General features: G+C 49.8%; 5 protein-coding genes across 5 annotated transcripts; 2 read left to right on the forward strand and 3 right to left on the reverse strand.

Annotated features, from left to right (window-relative positions):
- Positions 1–99: 99 nt before the first annotated feature.
- On the reverse strand, positions 100–3,783 carry VFPPC_02800 (NACHT domain-containing protein; the record flags this gene model as incomplete). Its single annotated transcript, XM_018282390.1, has 2 exons — positions 100–3,241; positions 3,353–3,783. 2 exons carry the CDS (start codon positions 3,781–3,783, stop codon positions 100–102), a joined length of 3,573 nt encoding a protein of 1,190 aa, XP_018146848.1.
- An 833-nt stretch (positions 3,784–4,616) lies between these two features.
- Positions 4,617–5,496, reverse strand: VFPPC_15565 (histone acetyltransferase subunit (Yaf9); the record flags this gene model as incomplete). Its single annotated transcript, XM_018293318.1, has 2 exons — positions 4,617–5,197; positions 5,259–5,496. 2 exons carry the CDS (start codon positions 5,494–5,496, stop codon positions 4,617–4,619), a joined length of 819 nt encoding a protein of 272 aa, XP_018146849.1.
- A 721-nt stretch (positions 5,497–6,217) lies between these two features.
- On the forward strand, positions 6,218–7,147 carry VFPPC_02801 (NAD dependent epimerase/dehydratase family protein; the record flags this gene model as incomplete). The annotated part of the gene is made up of 2 exons (XM_018282391.1): positions 6,218–6,324; positions 6,382–7,147. The coding sequence occupies 2 exons, from the start codon at positions 6,218–6,220 to the stop codon at positions 7,145–7,147; spliced, it is 873 nt and encodes a 290-aa protein (XP_018146850.1).
- A 260-nt stretch (positions 7,148–7,407) lies between these two features.
- VFPPC_02802 (SYF2 splicing factor) lies at positions 7,408–8,151 on the reverse strand (the record flags this gene model as incomplete). Its single annotated transcript, XM_018282392.1, has 1 exon — positions 7,408–8,151. One exon carries the CDS (start codon positions 8,149–8,151, stop codon positions 7,408–7,410), a length of 744 nt encoding a protein of 247 aa, XP_018146851.1.
- A 961-nt stretch (positions 8,152–9,112) lies between these two features.
- On the forward strand, positions 9,113–10,693 carry VFPPC_13338 (hypothetical protein; the record flags this gene model as incomplete). The annotated part of the gene is made up of 1 exon (XM_018291115.1): positions 9,113–10,693. The coding sequence occupies one exon, from the start codon at positions 9,113–9,115 to the stop codon at positions 10,691–10,693; it is 1,581 nt and encodes a 526-aa protein (XP_018146852.1).
- Between the last annotated feature and the right edge of the window lie 2,483 nt (positions 10,694–13,176).

A 13,176-nucleotide genomic window follows, 5' to 3' on the forward strand; every position in this document is an offset into this window, starting at 1 on the left:
TGTGTCTAAGAAATACTCCAATCTTGATACTACTACTTGATACTATTATATGGGCAATCTGGTCATCATTGTGAAATGTCCTGATCATTATCCTGTGCCTCATTGAGTCTCTCCCTTCTCGTCCGCCCCCGAAGTTCGACCTTCTGCTCTCGCCGCTGCCTCTGCATCTTCTCGGTCTAACATTTCAAATGCAGTTTCTGACTTTTTCCAAGGGTTTTCGACATCCTCTGATACATCAAGCTGTGCCCTGCCCCACAAACCAAGCCGCTCCATAAGCTCAAATAGGCCGCAGTCGAGTGCTGGACTTCGATCCAAAATGTCTCTGAGAATGGAGGCATTCTCTTCCACCAACGAACAAGACCCAGGACCGCGCCGTTCAAGGATGATGTCGATTAATGCATTAGAATCTTGAACTGATGGCCTTTGGAACGTCAACCTATCTTTCGCAGCTCGCCATTCTGCAATCGCCGCGATCCTCATTCGAGGTTGTGTTTTTTTAAGCCAATGTATTTTCGGAAAAGTAAGACCATACTTGGACACGAGACAGTCCATTGAACAATCAGCTCTTCTCGAAAGCACCTGCGCACATAGTTCTGCTGCGGCCGCCACATTGCAGACTAGAATAGCTGCAGCTTCTGGCTTGTTAGTGGGAAAGATATATCCGTTAGCTATCAATGCGTCGTGGTCGAGGTCGAAACCATAAGAGGATCGCTTAGGCAGCAAGCCTATAGACGCAATTGTGGTATGCATAACAGCGTCTGGATTCGCACCGCGTTGCGCCAGTGTCTGGACAGCTCGCCACAAGCTTTCAAAAACATTTGTACCCCGGTCAATGCGATAGCCTAGACAACGGCGTAATAATCTTGTTAACGGCGTTGTTAACTGAAAGACAACATTGCTTTCCTGGGGACGGCTATCCAGGAAATGAAATCTTGTACCAGACACCCAGTTTGGATTCATTTCTGGACATAGCAATGTCTCAGCTAATAAATATGGGTGCAATAGTTGATTATCTGATAACCTGATTCTGCCAGGAGCGGGTTGATAGGTGCACAAAAAGTCAATAAAAAGCTGAGCTCTCGTTGCCGCACTCATCACGCACCCGCCGCTTTCCATCTGGTACTTGAAGTAATTGAAGCAGTGGCACCGAACTGCCAAACTCATCAAACCCCCATCGTTCTGGAGGTGCCTGGGCAATACCCAGTCCAAGGGATGTATCTGCCTGGCGCGATAAAGTCTGTCCCAACGAATCCAGAGATCAATTTGTTGGTCAAGGCATCGCCTCCGATCGTGCTCATCGCTCCTCTTGATGAATGGGGTCGTCGAGCCGTCTAGATGATCGATACGGTTAAGCACGGTCCACAACGCCAAACTGTGGCCTCGGTAACGGAGTTCATCGCTTGGTTGAAAACTAAATAGTCTATGCTGCGCGAGTATGGCTTTCGTCAATCGATAACTTGGACACAGTACGTCGCTGTCTTGGCCTAAAATGTCGTTCCCCTCAGTAGTTTCGAGTAAAAAGTCCATCGCAGTCCGGTGGACAAACTTGACATTGGTTAGGACATATTTTGTAAATACTCCGTAGAACTTCTGCGCGTCATTGTATGATTCGGCAGAGCATCCTTCATTGCAGCATTCAAGCAGACCCGCGCATCTGATCCGTATATGCTTCTCAGCCTTGGGACAAAGTGACAAGAGATAGGACTCGTCTGGAGGCTCCGTACATAGTGGCGACAGAATATCATCAGTAACGTCTTCCGATGCCAAAACTGCATCTAGAATTGTAAGGTGTTTATTCTCGACATAGCCTGGGATTTCCACATCGTCGTTGATGGGAGGATGCCTGTGATAAGCAAGGGATATTGCTGCGATAGCAAGGCAGAGGTATAACGTAGACTCGCGTCTGTACACATCTTCATTCCCATTTTGACGAGACCACATGTCCATATACAGGTTTTTCACACCTCTATGCAAAAGTACAATTCTGCGGCGTAGCTCGTCCAGACCGTCTTCTCTTGCAAAACCATCGTTAAGGCTTCTAATCGCTAGATATAGCCACAGAAATATCCCTTCTGCTTTTTCGACCAGTTCAGTCACTAGTTGATCCTTTGACAACAAGTATTCAGTCAAGTCATGGTGACGGTCGTGTTCATGGTCAGTCGTTGCTGGAAATCTCAGATGACTGTGGGCATACTCCTTCATATCTTCTAGAGTCAGCTGCTCCAACTTTAGACGGGGATATTTGTCGATGCTTCGTAGAATGAGATGCTCAGGACGTGCTGAAATGCAAAGCTTGATCCAGCCTGGTCGAAGTTTAAGCCAACCATACAGGAGAGTGAATAGATCAGAAAGAGGTTCATTAGGGTCGAGCTCATCGAGCCCATCGAGGAAGATACAAACTGGCGTCGCGCTGTTCAGAATTGCAAAATCCAGTGCATCCTTGATCTCTTGTAGTGACCAATCCGTGGGCTCGTCCTTCACGGCCAAAGCGTGCTTCAGCAAAACCTTCTCCAACAATTCTGCTTGACCAACGAGCAGCTGATACAGCAGAGAGAGTAGCATGCCCCGAGTATTTTGTTGCATGACGGAGCCGAGACGCCAAAAATAATGTGACAGTTTGGCCACGTCTCCGCGCCAACGCCTCAGTAGATTCATTGTACCTGGATTGTTAACAATGTACCTCATCAATGTAGATTTTCCCGCGCCGGGTTTGCCAATGATACAATACATCTCATTATTCGACTGGAGCCATTCTGTGAAAGAATCCCAAGGCACTGGCTTGGGAGACTTGGAGATCTCGATTTGTGCGGAGTCTTGACCTCTATCAGAAGATGTCTCTGAGACTTCTGAGCTTGATCGAGAACTTGACCGCTGCTCTCCAAACAGCCAGCCGAAAGTGTGGGTATGAGCTTGCGAGATATCGTTCCCACGTTCGTTCATGCCGACGAATTTCAAGCTCGCAAGAAATTTCTCCCTCCGATCCTTCACTGTCGAATCACCTTCCCGGTTGTCAAGTTGATTTTGGACGAACGTCATTGAAACAGAGACTTCCTTTGTCACATGGCTGTTAATAATCTTTTGAGTATCCTCAGCCACTGTGGTCACGATCCGATCCAGCTCCTGAAGTTTCTTCACAACCACCTCGCGCGTATCTTCAAATCCGCGACGGTACTGGAGGAGAAAATATTCGTATTTTACATCCATATCTTTCAAAGTTTGTTCAATCTCGTGTGTGTTGCGACTGCAGAAGAACTTAACGTTAATTTCTTCCTCTTGCTTCCACGGGGCAAATAGATCACGACATCGCATCACAGACGAACGACAAAGATGCAGCGAGAAAAACTATACGCACCAAACAATGTCAAGAAGTCCGCTTTGCATGAGCTTCTCATATCTCGACAGTTCTTTTTCCAGTCCATTTAAACGGTCTTTTCGCCAAAATGCTCTGACTGTAGTGGCGACGGCATGCCTCATCGATCGTTTGTCCTGGTACTTGAGAATATAATCGATCTCCTGAGTGAGCTTGGAAGCAACTTGGGAGCAACCGTTTGCAGCTTCCACCAAATTCTTTTCTTGAGACGATAACGTCTTTTCGTCGATGTGGTTCGACTGAACACTTTTGGCAATGTCCTGCAGCTTTCTGCTGTATGACTGTAGATTTTCATCGAAAGTGCCATTCTTTTTAATCTCTTTGCAGATTCTCAGCGACATCAGGCCGAATGTAACAATCTCAAAGATGTTGCAGGCGAAGGCCAGAGCCGCCAACGGCTCCAAACCTGACATCTTCCCTATTGCAGTTATCCGAAGAGCAAGATGGTCAAGGCAAATGAGAATTTGAACAGAAAGAAGGAAGCGTTCGAGGATCGTCCTTATATTTAGGCTAAGATTTGATCTAGATGATGGCGCCCTACACTGGTTATCTGTCTAGTCTGTCTGGCACCACTTCCACAGCGGTTCACAACATAATGTGTGCCAACCAACGACTCAATGTCAAGAGCGTGCGTGGGGACAGCTCAGTGTTGCATTCATTCGACCATTTGTGCGGAGTAGGTGGCACATAATGCATTGATGCCAACACTAGGTTTCCCGAGGCGCCGACGTGATGTGACAGGATGAGAGGGGTTCAGCCCGTAGATGTCGTGTTACCCATCATCCGGTTGTCTTGCATGGAGGTTGAGGTTGTAGCTTGGCACCTCAGTGGTATTCGCCTTAATTTTAGATGCCCATGTTCGTGCGAACCGTAGTTAGGCTCATGTACTCCGTAGCATAATTCGTATCCTCGCAAGCTTCATAAGGCCCTTCCTTGGGTTCTTCATCGTATGGTAGACAACTGCACGCTTGGAAGAGGTTCTCTGGCATGCTTCTACCAGCTGTTGCTGGCGATGGGTATGTGGCTGGGGAACTAGGGCAAGTTGCCATACCGAACCCACATTCCCAATCAGTGCAGGCGAGTATGCAGAGCTCAAGCCGTGAAGTTCCTGTGACCGTCATTTCCCTAGCGACCAAGGAAGCCTGGCCACGAAACAGGCCTGTGTGACTCGGAGACCCCTACCGGGCGCCTCGAAATTCTTGCCATCTGACCATACAACAGCTGGTCAGCGTCTGTGCCTAGCCTTCTAAGCAGGTTTGGCTGCCGCCGTTGCTGCCTGATTCTCAGCCTTAAGATTAGCCAGCAATTCTTCTTTCGCCTTGAGTTCGGACAAGATCTGCGTGCACATTTCTTCCGTCTTGGTCTGCGCCTCCTTCAGCTTCCGTACTTCTGCAGCCTCAGTCTCGCGACTGAACGGTTGTCCAGGCCGGTTATGGTTGGGGATCATTGCCGTGTGCTCCCACACCTCGCCGCTATCAGGAGCTGGCAGCGGAGGAGGCGCACGGTTCTTGCCTTTGCCCTTGCCGGACCCTCCAGATGGTTTCCACCCCTTGGGGACAGCCCCAGAGGTAAGAATCTGGTAGAACGCCTCGTATGGTTCGTTAAACAACTGCTCCTCGTAGCTCCAGGAGCGAACTTCTCCATTCTTCGTCACCATTGACTGCTTCTCTTCTTCTGTCCGACCGAATGGATGGAGTCTTAGGTAGTGGTACATTGTCTGTGGCTTCTCGCCAGAGTCGTTGACGTAGTATAGCTTGATAGTGATGTCGAATTCACCCCATCCAGTCTCGTTGACGACGAAAGGCTTCCCTTGTTCTCCCTCGATCACTAATATGGTCAGTTTCAACTTTGAAAGATGGAACCCCAGTGTGGTTTACGAGGGACGTACTTCGTACGTAGTTGGGAATCGACTCGTGCAGTTTGAACTGCACACGACGCACCCAATACGTAATATCGGTATCCTCAAGCCCCTTTACAAAGACTTGCCATGAATGCGTGTGATTATCTGGCGTACCGGGCGGCTTGGGATTCGTGTCGGAGAAAGGAACGGCAGTAGTGCCCACAATGAAGGGCCGTCGCACTTGGGTCAGCTTGACTCGTTTGCCAAGCTGGTTTGAGGGAGCCATGGCGATGAATCACGATTGCTTTCGGGGGAGGAGGAGCTCGCAGGGTCCTTGGATCTATAGTGGTGGTATCGTGGTCGTGAAGTCGGGTGTCTTGACGATTTTTATGCCGGCAGGCGTGAGGGAAGAAAAGTTCCAAGTTGGTCAGCCTTGTCGCTTGCAAACATTTTGGGTGGTGCAGGAACAGTGGACAAGCCTGAGGGTGCAGCCAATCGCTGCTGCAGTGGCCTGATGAATTGCAAGGGCAGGCACTGGACTGTTCACAGAAGATTCGAACAGTTCAAAATGGATGGATTCGCAATTGAAAAATACAAAAATAAAAAATATAACCAAATTGTAAGGCTGCTACGGAATATACATCTTTACAATTTCCCGTCATTGTAAAGTTACAAGCTTAACAGACTGAGAAATGGCCGTCACATGGCGAGCTTGTGCTAGCGCCACAGCAGCCTGCCACTGAGCTCTAACCATTGAACCATCCATGTCCAAAATGGAGCCTCAACGTATGATCTCATGACTTTCAACATCGAGCTCCATCGAATACAGTTCCAAACTTTCATCCGAATCGCAATTCCACCAGCTCAATTCACACTCTTACGGCTTCAAACTCAATCTACCAAACTTTCTCCAGCTACAGGCAAGCTTAATATCACTCCAAAGCCAACTCTGTAGCAAATCCACATCCCCCGGTTTTGGCTCCGAAATCCGAGGGACCATTCGCATCATGGCTGCCGCCGCGAAGAGGCTCGTCGTCTGCGGTGGAAGCGGCTTCCTAGGTTCCCGTATCTGCAAATATGCTGTTGCCAGAGGGTGGGAAGTCACATCAATAAGGTAAATCCCCTGCCCTAACCTCCTTCAGCACTCAGTCACTGACGTGCGTGCTCTCAGTCGATCCGGAGAACCGCAATGGGACTCAGTCACCTCGTCGCCTCTCCCGCCATCCTGGTCACACAAAGTATCCTGGGAACGCGGCGATATCCTCCGGCCCGTCACGTACGCACCTCTACTCAAAGGCGCAGACTATGTTGTTCACAGCATGGGCATCCTCCTTGAGGCAGACTACAAGGGCATCGTGTCAGGCAAAGAGTCGCCCTTCACGGGCCTGCAAAAGATGTTCTCACCCGTTCGCGAACGTGGTATCAACCCGCTGGATAAACAGGCCGGCGAAGACATCAAGCCAGCTAGCCCAACTGACCAATTCTCCTACGAGGTCATGAACCGCGACAGCGCAGTTGCACTGGCTAAACATGCCGCAGGCGAGAAAGCCAGCGTGTTCTGCTACATTTCTGCCGCTGGAGGTGCCCCAATCATGCCGCCACGTTACATTACAACGAAGAGACAGGCCGAAATTGCTATTACGAACAACTTCCCTGAGATGCGAGGCGTCTTTATGCGGCCGCCGTTCATGTATGACACCTCGCGCAAGATGACAATGGGCATGGCGGCCATGGCTGGCGCAGGCACACTATTCACCAGGATGACGGGGAACTACTTGAAAGATTTCATGGGTGCTGCTGGTACCAAACCACTCCAGGTGGACACGGTTGCAGAAGCAGTTGTTGAGGCTCTCAGCGATGACACAGTCAAGGGTCCGGTTGAGGTTCCCGAAATTGAGGACCTTGCAAACAAAGGTTGGCGAAAGAGCATGTTGTAAAAGTATTGTTGCAAAATTACAGGTGGTGGGAACTCTTTAGACTGTACTATTAAATCAAACGCCAAAATATGCCCAGGGTATAAAACCATTGCTTAAACCATTCTCCATAGACTCCCAAATGCGATGCCGTTCTCCAAAGAACCCGTATATGTCCGCCCTTGTATTCCTCATTCCAGTCCCGTAGTTTCCATGCAGCCATGTCTCTCAAAGTTACATCCAGCAAGCCAAGTCTTGCAGGATCGCGAGGATCCTCCAATCCTTTAAATCATTGTGCCACGCTCAAAGCTGTCGCGAATGTCGGCAGTGTACTTGTCATAGAACCGTGCAAGTTTCTGGTTGAACTGCTTGTTCTTCTCGTTGATGTACGTGACATCACCGTCATCGCCATTCTTAGCCATGCGCTCCTTTCTCTTCTTGAGTCTCTGCTCCTCAGCCCGTCGCAAATCCGCGACCAACCGGTCCACGGCAGCTTTTTCAGGCTTGTTCTGTGTAAATGTGGTAGTGTCGGCCGTGGAGTAGAATGAGCCATCCTTGTCGACGGCAATAAGTTCGCCGTCTTCAGTCTCCACGATGTCGAGGCCGCCCGAGGCGGCTGCCTTCTCAATAGCAGCCATCTTTTGTTTCTCGTATTGCTCCATGTCCGGAGTGATGTTCTTGAGTTGGCGCTTGTAGATCTTGTTGCTTTCTTGCTGTTCGTCGCTGAACGCATTGTTGTCGCGATGCGCGGCCTTCTTCTTCATTCGCTTGTCCCATTTTTCGCTCTCGTCGACGGTCCAGTCCCAGGCTCGCTTGCGCTCAAAGTCTTTGCCGGATTCTTGGATCTCTGCCTTGAGCAGCTTGTGCGCTGCGATGTCATGTTTGCGTTGCAGGGCGGTAAGTTGGCTCTGATCTGTTCCCAATCTTTGTGACTCCTTTGTGGCTTCTTTCAAGTTGGTTTCCGACGAGGTCTTGGCTCGCGCCTGGAGGGCCTTGAATCGGGCCATGCGGTCGTCGGCTGGCGCCATCTCGCAGATTTGTGTGATTGGATTATTTGTTTGGAATAGTGTGTTTGGTTTTGAAGAGCGTGTGTGCGAGTGGAGGGCTCGTTTTAAATGTTTGCAGCGTTACTGAAGCAGTGATGGCGCTCAGAGGTTGTGTTTGCGGAGGCTGATTTCAAAGGCAGTGCTGGGGTTGAAGCGAGGATGTTGACCTGGCGTTTTTTGGCGGGAGGAGCTGGCATAAATAGCTGCTATTCCATTTTAGGTTCAAGGCCCAGTATTTCACGTGGACGATTTAGTTGGCGATGTTGCGACTTCATACTTTGGCCATCAACTGAAAGTTGGCTTTACCAGAGTCTGAGCATAAATCATAAAGTCAAATATTATTTGTTCTGTAGTCATGCTTGCAGTAAGCTTCCAGGGACTACATGTAACTTTACTGATCCAACGTTTGTGTATGTATCTAGACAAGACCGGGCATAACGTCAAACCGTCAAACAGTCCGGACAGGTCAACTGGTCCATCTTGCTGACCTCAAGCTTTGAAAGGCAGACGAGCCATTTAAAAAACACAACTGTGTACTGTGTAACTTATAAGTGTCTTTAATTTGTCACCTACTTTTGTCTTTCACTATACTTGAGACTAGAATAAACTTTCTACTTGCCAGAGTTATAATCCCGCTAGGCAGAGACACTGGTAACGATGTGCTCAACTCGTTCCTGGTCGTCTTGTCCCAGTGGCGGGATCCACTAGATCTTGGGGGCAATTGGCGCCAACATCCCCTGAGGATCCCCTGGCGGAACCCCAACCGTATCCCGCGTGGGGTCGCGTGTCTGACAGGGACATCTGAACATTTCATCTCACAACTACGCTCATATCAACCTCAAACCCACGCAGATGCTATTCACCCAGGCACCAACCTCAACCAATACCTCAAACCACACGCCATACATCCCATGCCTTTCTTACACCTCACCCGCCAGCTAAGATGATACGCTCAGCGGCACAGCTCGCCAAAGCTGACCTCAATGTGGCATCTCACCTTCGGCCCAAGACATTCGTCAAAAAGCTTGACAAGAACAATGAGCCCTACTACATACTAGCGAAGAAGGGGCTAGCCAACAACCCCGACCCCGACAAGGAGTACTCTTTTTTCGAGATGCCAAATCTGTTGCTGGATCTCGATGCAGAGGGCACGCGGCACGTACGGACTGTTGAAGACGCGGATGAGAAGCTTATGCAGGCAAAGTGGGCGGAAGTGCCTCGACGCACAGCCGTCAAGACTCGATTAAAGGCTTTTGAAGAGCAATTGTATGAGTCACGGAGGAAAGCACATGAGATTATTTCCCAACCTACGAATATCTGGCGCATTACCCCTCACGATATCGTCTCTGCAGCCCTTCAGGGAGGACCTGGGCCTCAACGGAAATCAGCTCGGGAGTTGACACCAGCAGCTCTCATATCCGAAAAACCCAAGCCAACGCCGTCAAAGAACTCAGAAATCGTCGAAAAACTCCGTTTGGAAAACGGGATCCCACCACACGCCATCAATGAAGACCAACTCCTGCTGAACTGGATGATGCTCCGCCACAAAAGTCTCACTCAACACTCTCAAAAACGCAAACCGCCATCAGCAACCCAGCTAATTCAAGCTCTTGAAACCCAAACGACGATCCTAGGCGTCCGTCGGCTAGTATTCCAGGCCCTCGCAGCCGGCACCAGCATAAACAGCTTCCAAAATGAGACGAAGCCGGAATCGAATCTGCCTCACCAGATACGATCTACATGCGCACGTATCTTGAGCCAAGATTCGTCCAATCGCGATTTGTATCTCCAAACACTCACTTTCCTCGGGAACCTCTCAGAGCGACTCTCCTCCCACGGAGCGCAACTAGGACCGCTGCTGTGCGGACTAGCCCTGAAACTTTCCGCAGAAATAGGCTCCTTAGAGGCACTGTCAGGGTGGTTATATCGCAGCCATCACAGTGGCAGCAAGCATAACCTACTTATGGAAGACGTGTTGTCAGCACTCACGTCTCTGCAGAGTATGCTCAGAAACGAACACCGTGTCACCCTGCAGTCCATAGAGCAACGCCAGCTTCTATTCCAATTACTCACGGGAATTGACGAAAACGACACCATGGCCCTAGACTCTTTCCGTGTGTACAGCATGAGTTTCCTGAACAAGAGTAGCTCAGGCATCCCCAGCCACGTATACTCCGCATACATCACATTACTAGGACAGCTTGGCGCAGCACGAACACTCTGGAGAGAATGGCGAGAATTGCCCTCGTCTATTTCACGAGACGACGAAGTTGTGCCCGCATTTTGCAGCGCCCTGAAACAGGCAATCCGCGTCATGCCCGCCAACGATGGCGAGCTTAACCCAGATCCTAGCCTCGATGAGTGCGCTACGCTGGACTATCACGCCATTGAGTTGCAGGATGTGGCTGCTTGGCGGGAGCGCACCGACAGCACGGCTGGACAGGTGGGCGTTAATGTTGCAGATTGTCGATCTGTTTTGGACCTGCCTCTCGCGGAGTGTATTAAGCGGGCGAGGCTGTGGTAGATTTTACAGTTTGAGTAAATATGTGAGCAGCCGCAGCGTGGACTAGCACATCCGGATGGGGAAGGAAGGTGATGCATAATTTGCATTGATTGTTGCGTCAGACGTGTACGCTTGGATAAAGACTTGGAGAGATAAGGTATTAAAATATATGTATGATACTGTACAATTCCTGGGCGTATACCCCCAATGAAGCATACGCTGCCGCGTGTGCCCCGTGGTGATATATATTAAGCTGAATGCCTTCCATGACTATTTAAATGGACCAAATTTACCCATTCGGCAGGTCCCTTCAGTCCCGTGTCCGCGAGGCCCTCTGTTTCGTGGAATTCTGAGATGGTATTACTCGCATTGAGGTGGCATGACGCGGCCTTCTGTACTACTACAAACGAAACGAGGTTGTTATTCTGGATACGATCGTAGTCCCAGCTTCTTGACTCGGAATCTGCAAGCTCTGTCCCAAATTGGCCGCCCAGAATGATCAGTCCCCTATATTGGTGATCCATGATCACAATGCATTCTCCCTAATAGCCACTTTCTCACGATCAGTGAGCTGATATATGAGTCGGGTGAACCGCCAACATCCTTTTAATGTGCTAGTCGTATGGCTTCGCGAGTACATGTTTCTCATGGATCTACGTGACATTCACTGACTACATCGGAAAATTATGACCCAAGTTTCCGCATGAAGACGTTCATACACGGAATACCCATGCTTTGCCATCCAGCGAGGTCGGCAGCCGAATTGAACTATTCCTGCCATGCATTAAAACTTGGGGCACTCATCTTGTACACGCCTAGCTCCAGGCGGCCGAAGAGCGACGGACGCCGTTGAACATCCGAGCCGTCCCTATGCCCTTTATGAAATTGTTACGTTTCTGAGAATCGCGTCCCCACACAATAGACGAAAATCTGGGGCCCCAAAGATACACAAAAGAACTTTTTAAAAGCCGTCGGCTCCTAGCTTCCGTCACTCGGCGGCACATCACTTGTTCTAGGCCATTCGTGTTTGTAGCATCCGCTGATACTACGAAAACTGAGCATCAGCAGGACGACAGAAAATTTCAAGCGGTATTCAGCTTCTCCTTCAACTCGTACGAGCAGTGCGGCCTGGCCCTTACTACCGATGGAGCCGAGGGTAGAGAGGCTGAATGCCAAGCAAAATGGAGTATAGATAGACTCAATCTGTGGGGATGCGATTTTGCTTGGCAATGCTCGACTTTGTGGTTTCTTCTTCTTCCTCAGGGGCACTGGATTTGCACATCTCAAGGGAAGGGGGTTCTACTTGTCGACCAGGGTATTGTCCAAATACTGGTTCTGGAAACACGAGAGGCTTGTCTATTGAATTGGGCCAATGTGCCATAAGTCATGACAATGCAGGGTGAGGTTAGCGCGAGTCGTCAAATTTCCAATTCGAATGGTGACGTCGGGTCCAGTTCCACGAAAGAGATGTTCCATCATCACATCAGCTGCAATTGCGAAAAGAGAAGCATCCTCGGCCCATATGCTCCCAATTGCGTCAGTTACGACATTTCTCGTCCGTCTGGACCTGGTGATCGTCACAATAAGCATCGTTTAGGGAAAGCAGGTTTTGGGCATGCGTGAGATGATGTCCACATCTCAGTGCCATGCAGCAACAAGCTTGGATGTCGTTCGATGGAATGACCCCTGTCTGACCAGGCCACATCGACGATTCGACAATTGCATTGGACGTACTATGGCCAGAAAGATTGTAGAGCTGGTGCTGTTGTCAAGTTGAGAATGCCCTCTGCAAGGGACCCCACGTCAGGACTCGCCTTGTTTGAGCCTCTCTCGCACTCCAGACAGGGATTGTCGAGAGGCCGACGATATCCACAGCCGCTCTCATGGAACTAGCTTGAAATGAGGGTGGACTTGGATATCAAACCGGCCGCAGCTGGAAGTAAAGGGAGGCAAATGACGAGAAGGAGAAAATTTTTCGTCCCCTGCCGCAAGGGTTGGTGATGATGTGAGAGAGACGACGGCGAAACTGCACCAAAAGGAGTCCAAGCCCTACTAGCTAGTAGATGCCCCGTCGAACGGCCGAGTGTTGTAAGATTGATAAACAGGCATACACATACCAGGTCAGGTTCAGTGGGCCACAACGAGCGCGTGGCACCTTGATAGACCTTTGACTGGTTGAACATTGGTAGCTTCAGAGTCTTCAGACCTTGCTGGCTTTTGCGGTGAGAATGGACGAGTGGTTAGGTATTCCGTAGGGGCCTGATGTGCCATATGATGAACAGGTCCCGTCATCCGAGCCGCTGTGGAGTTCGGTTTCATAACTCAGCCTACTCTTGTCTTTCTGCGATCCCAGTTACCTGGGACAGGTCCCTGGTGTCGGTCTGAAAGAAAAGCTGGATGCTGGCCGAATTGGGTTGTCTGACATCTAGCCATGGCAAAAGAAAATTTCTTAGCGCTGCATTAGGGTCAGGGCAGCTGGCCGGAAACATGAGTTGTAGCAAAGA

This window comes from Pochonia chlamydosporia, chromosome 2 (assembly GCF_001653235.2).
Source record: "Pochonia chlamydosporia 170 chromosome 2, whole genome shotgun sequence".
In the NCBI taxonomy this organism is placed as follows: Eukaryota; Fungi; Ascomycota; class Sordariomycetes; order Hypocreales; family Clavicipitaceae; genus Pochonia; species Pochonia chlamydosporia.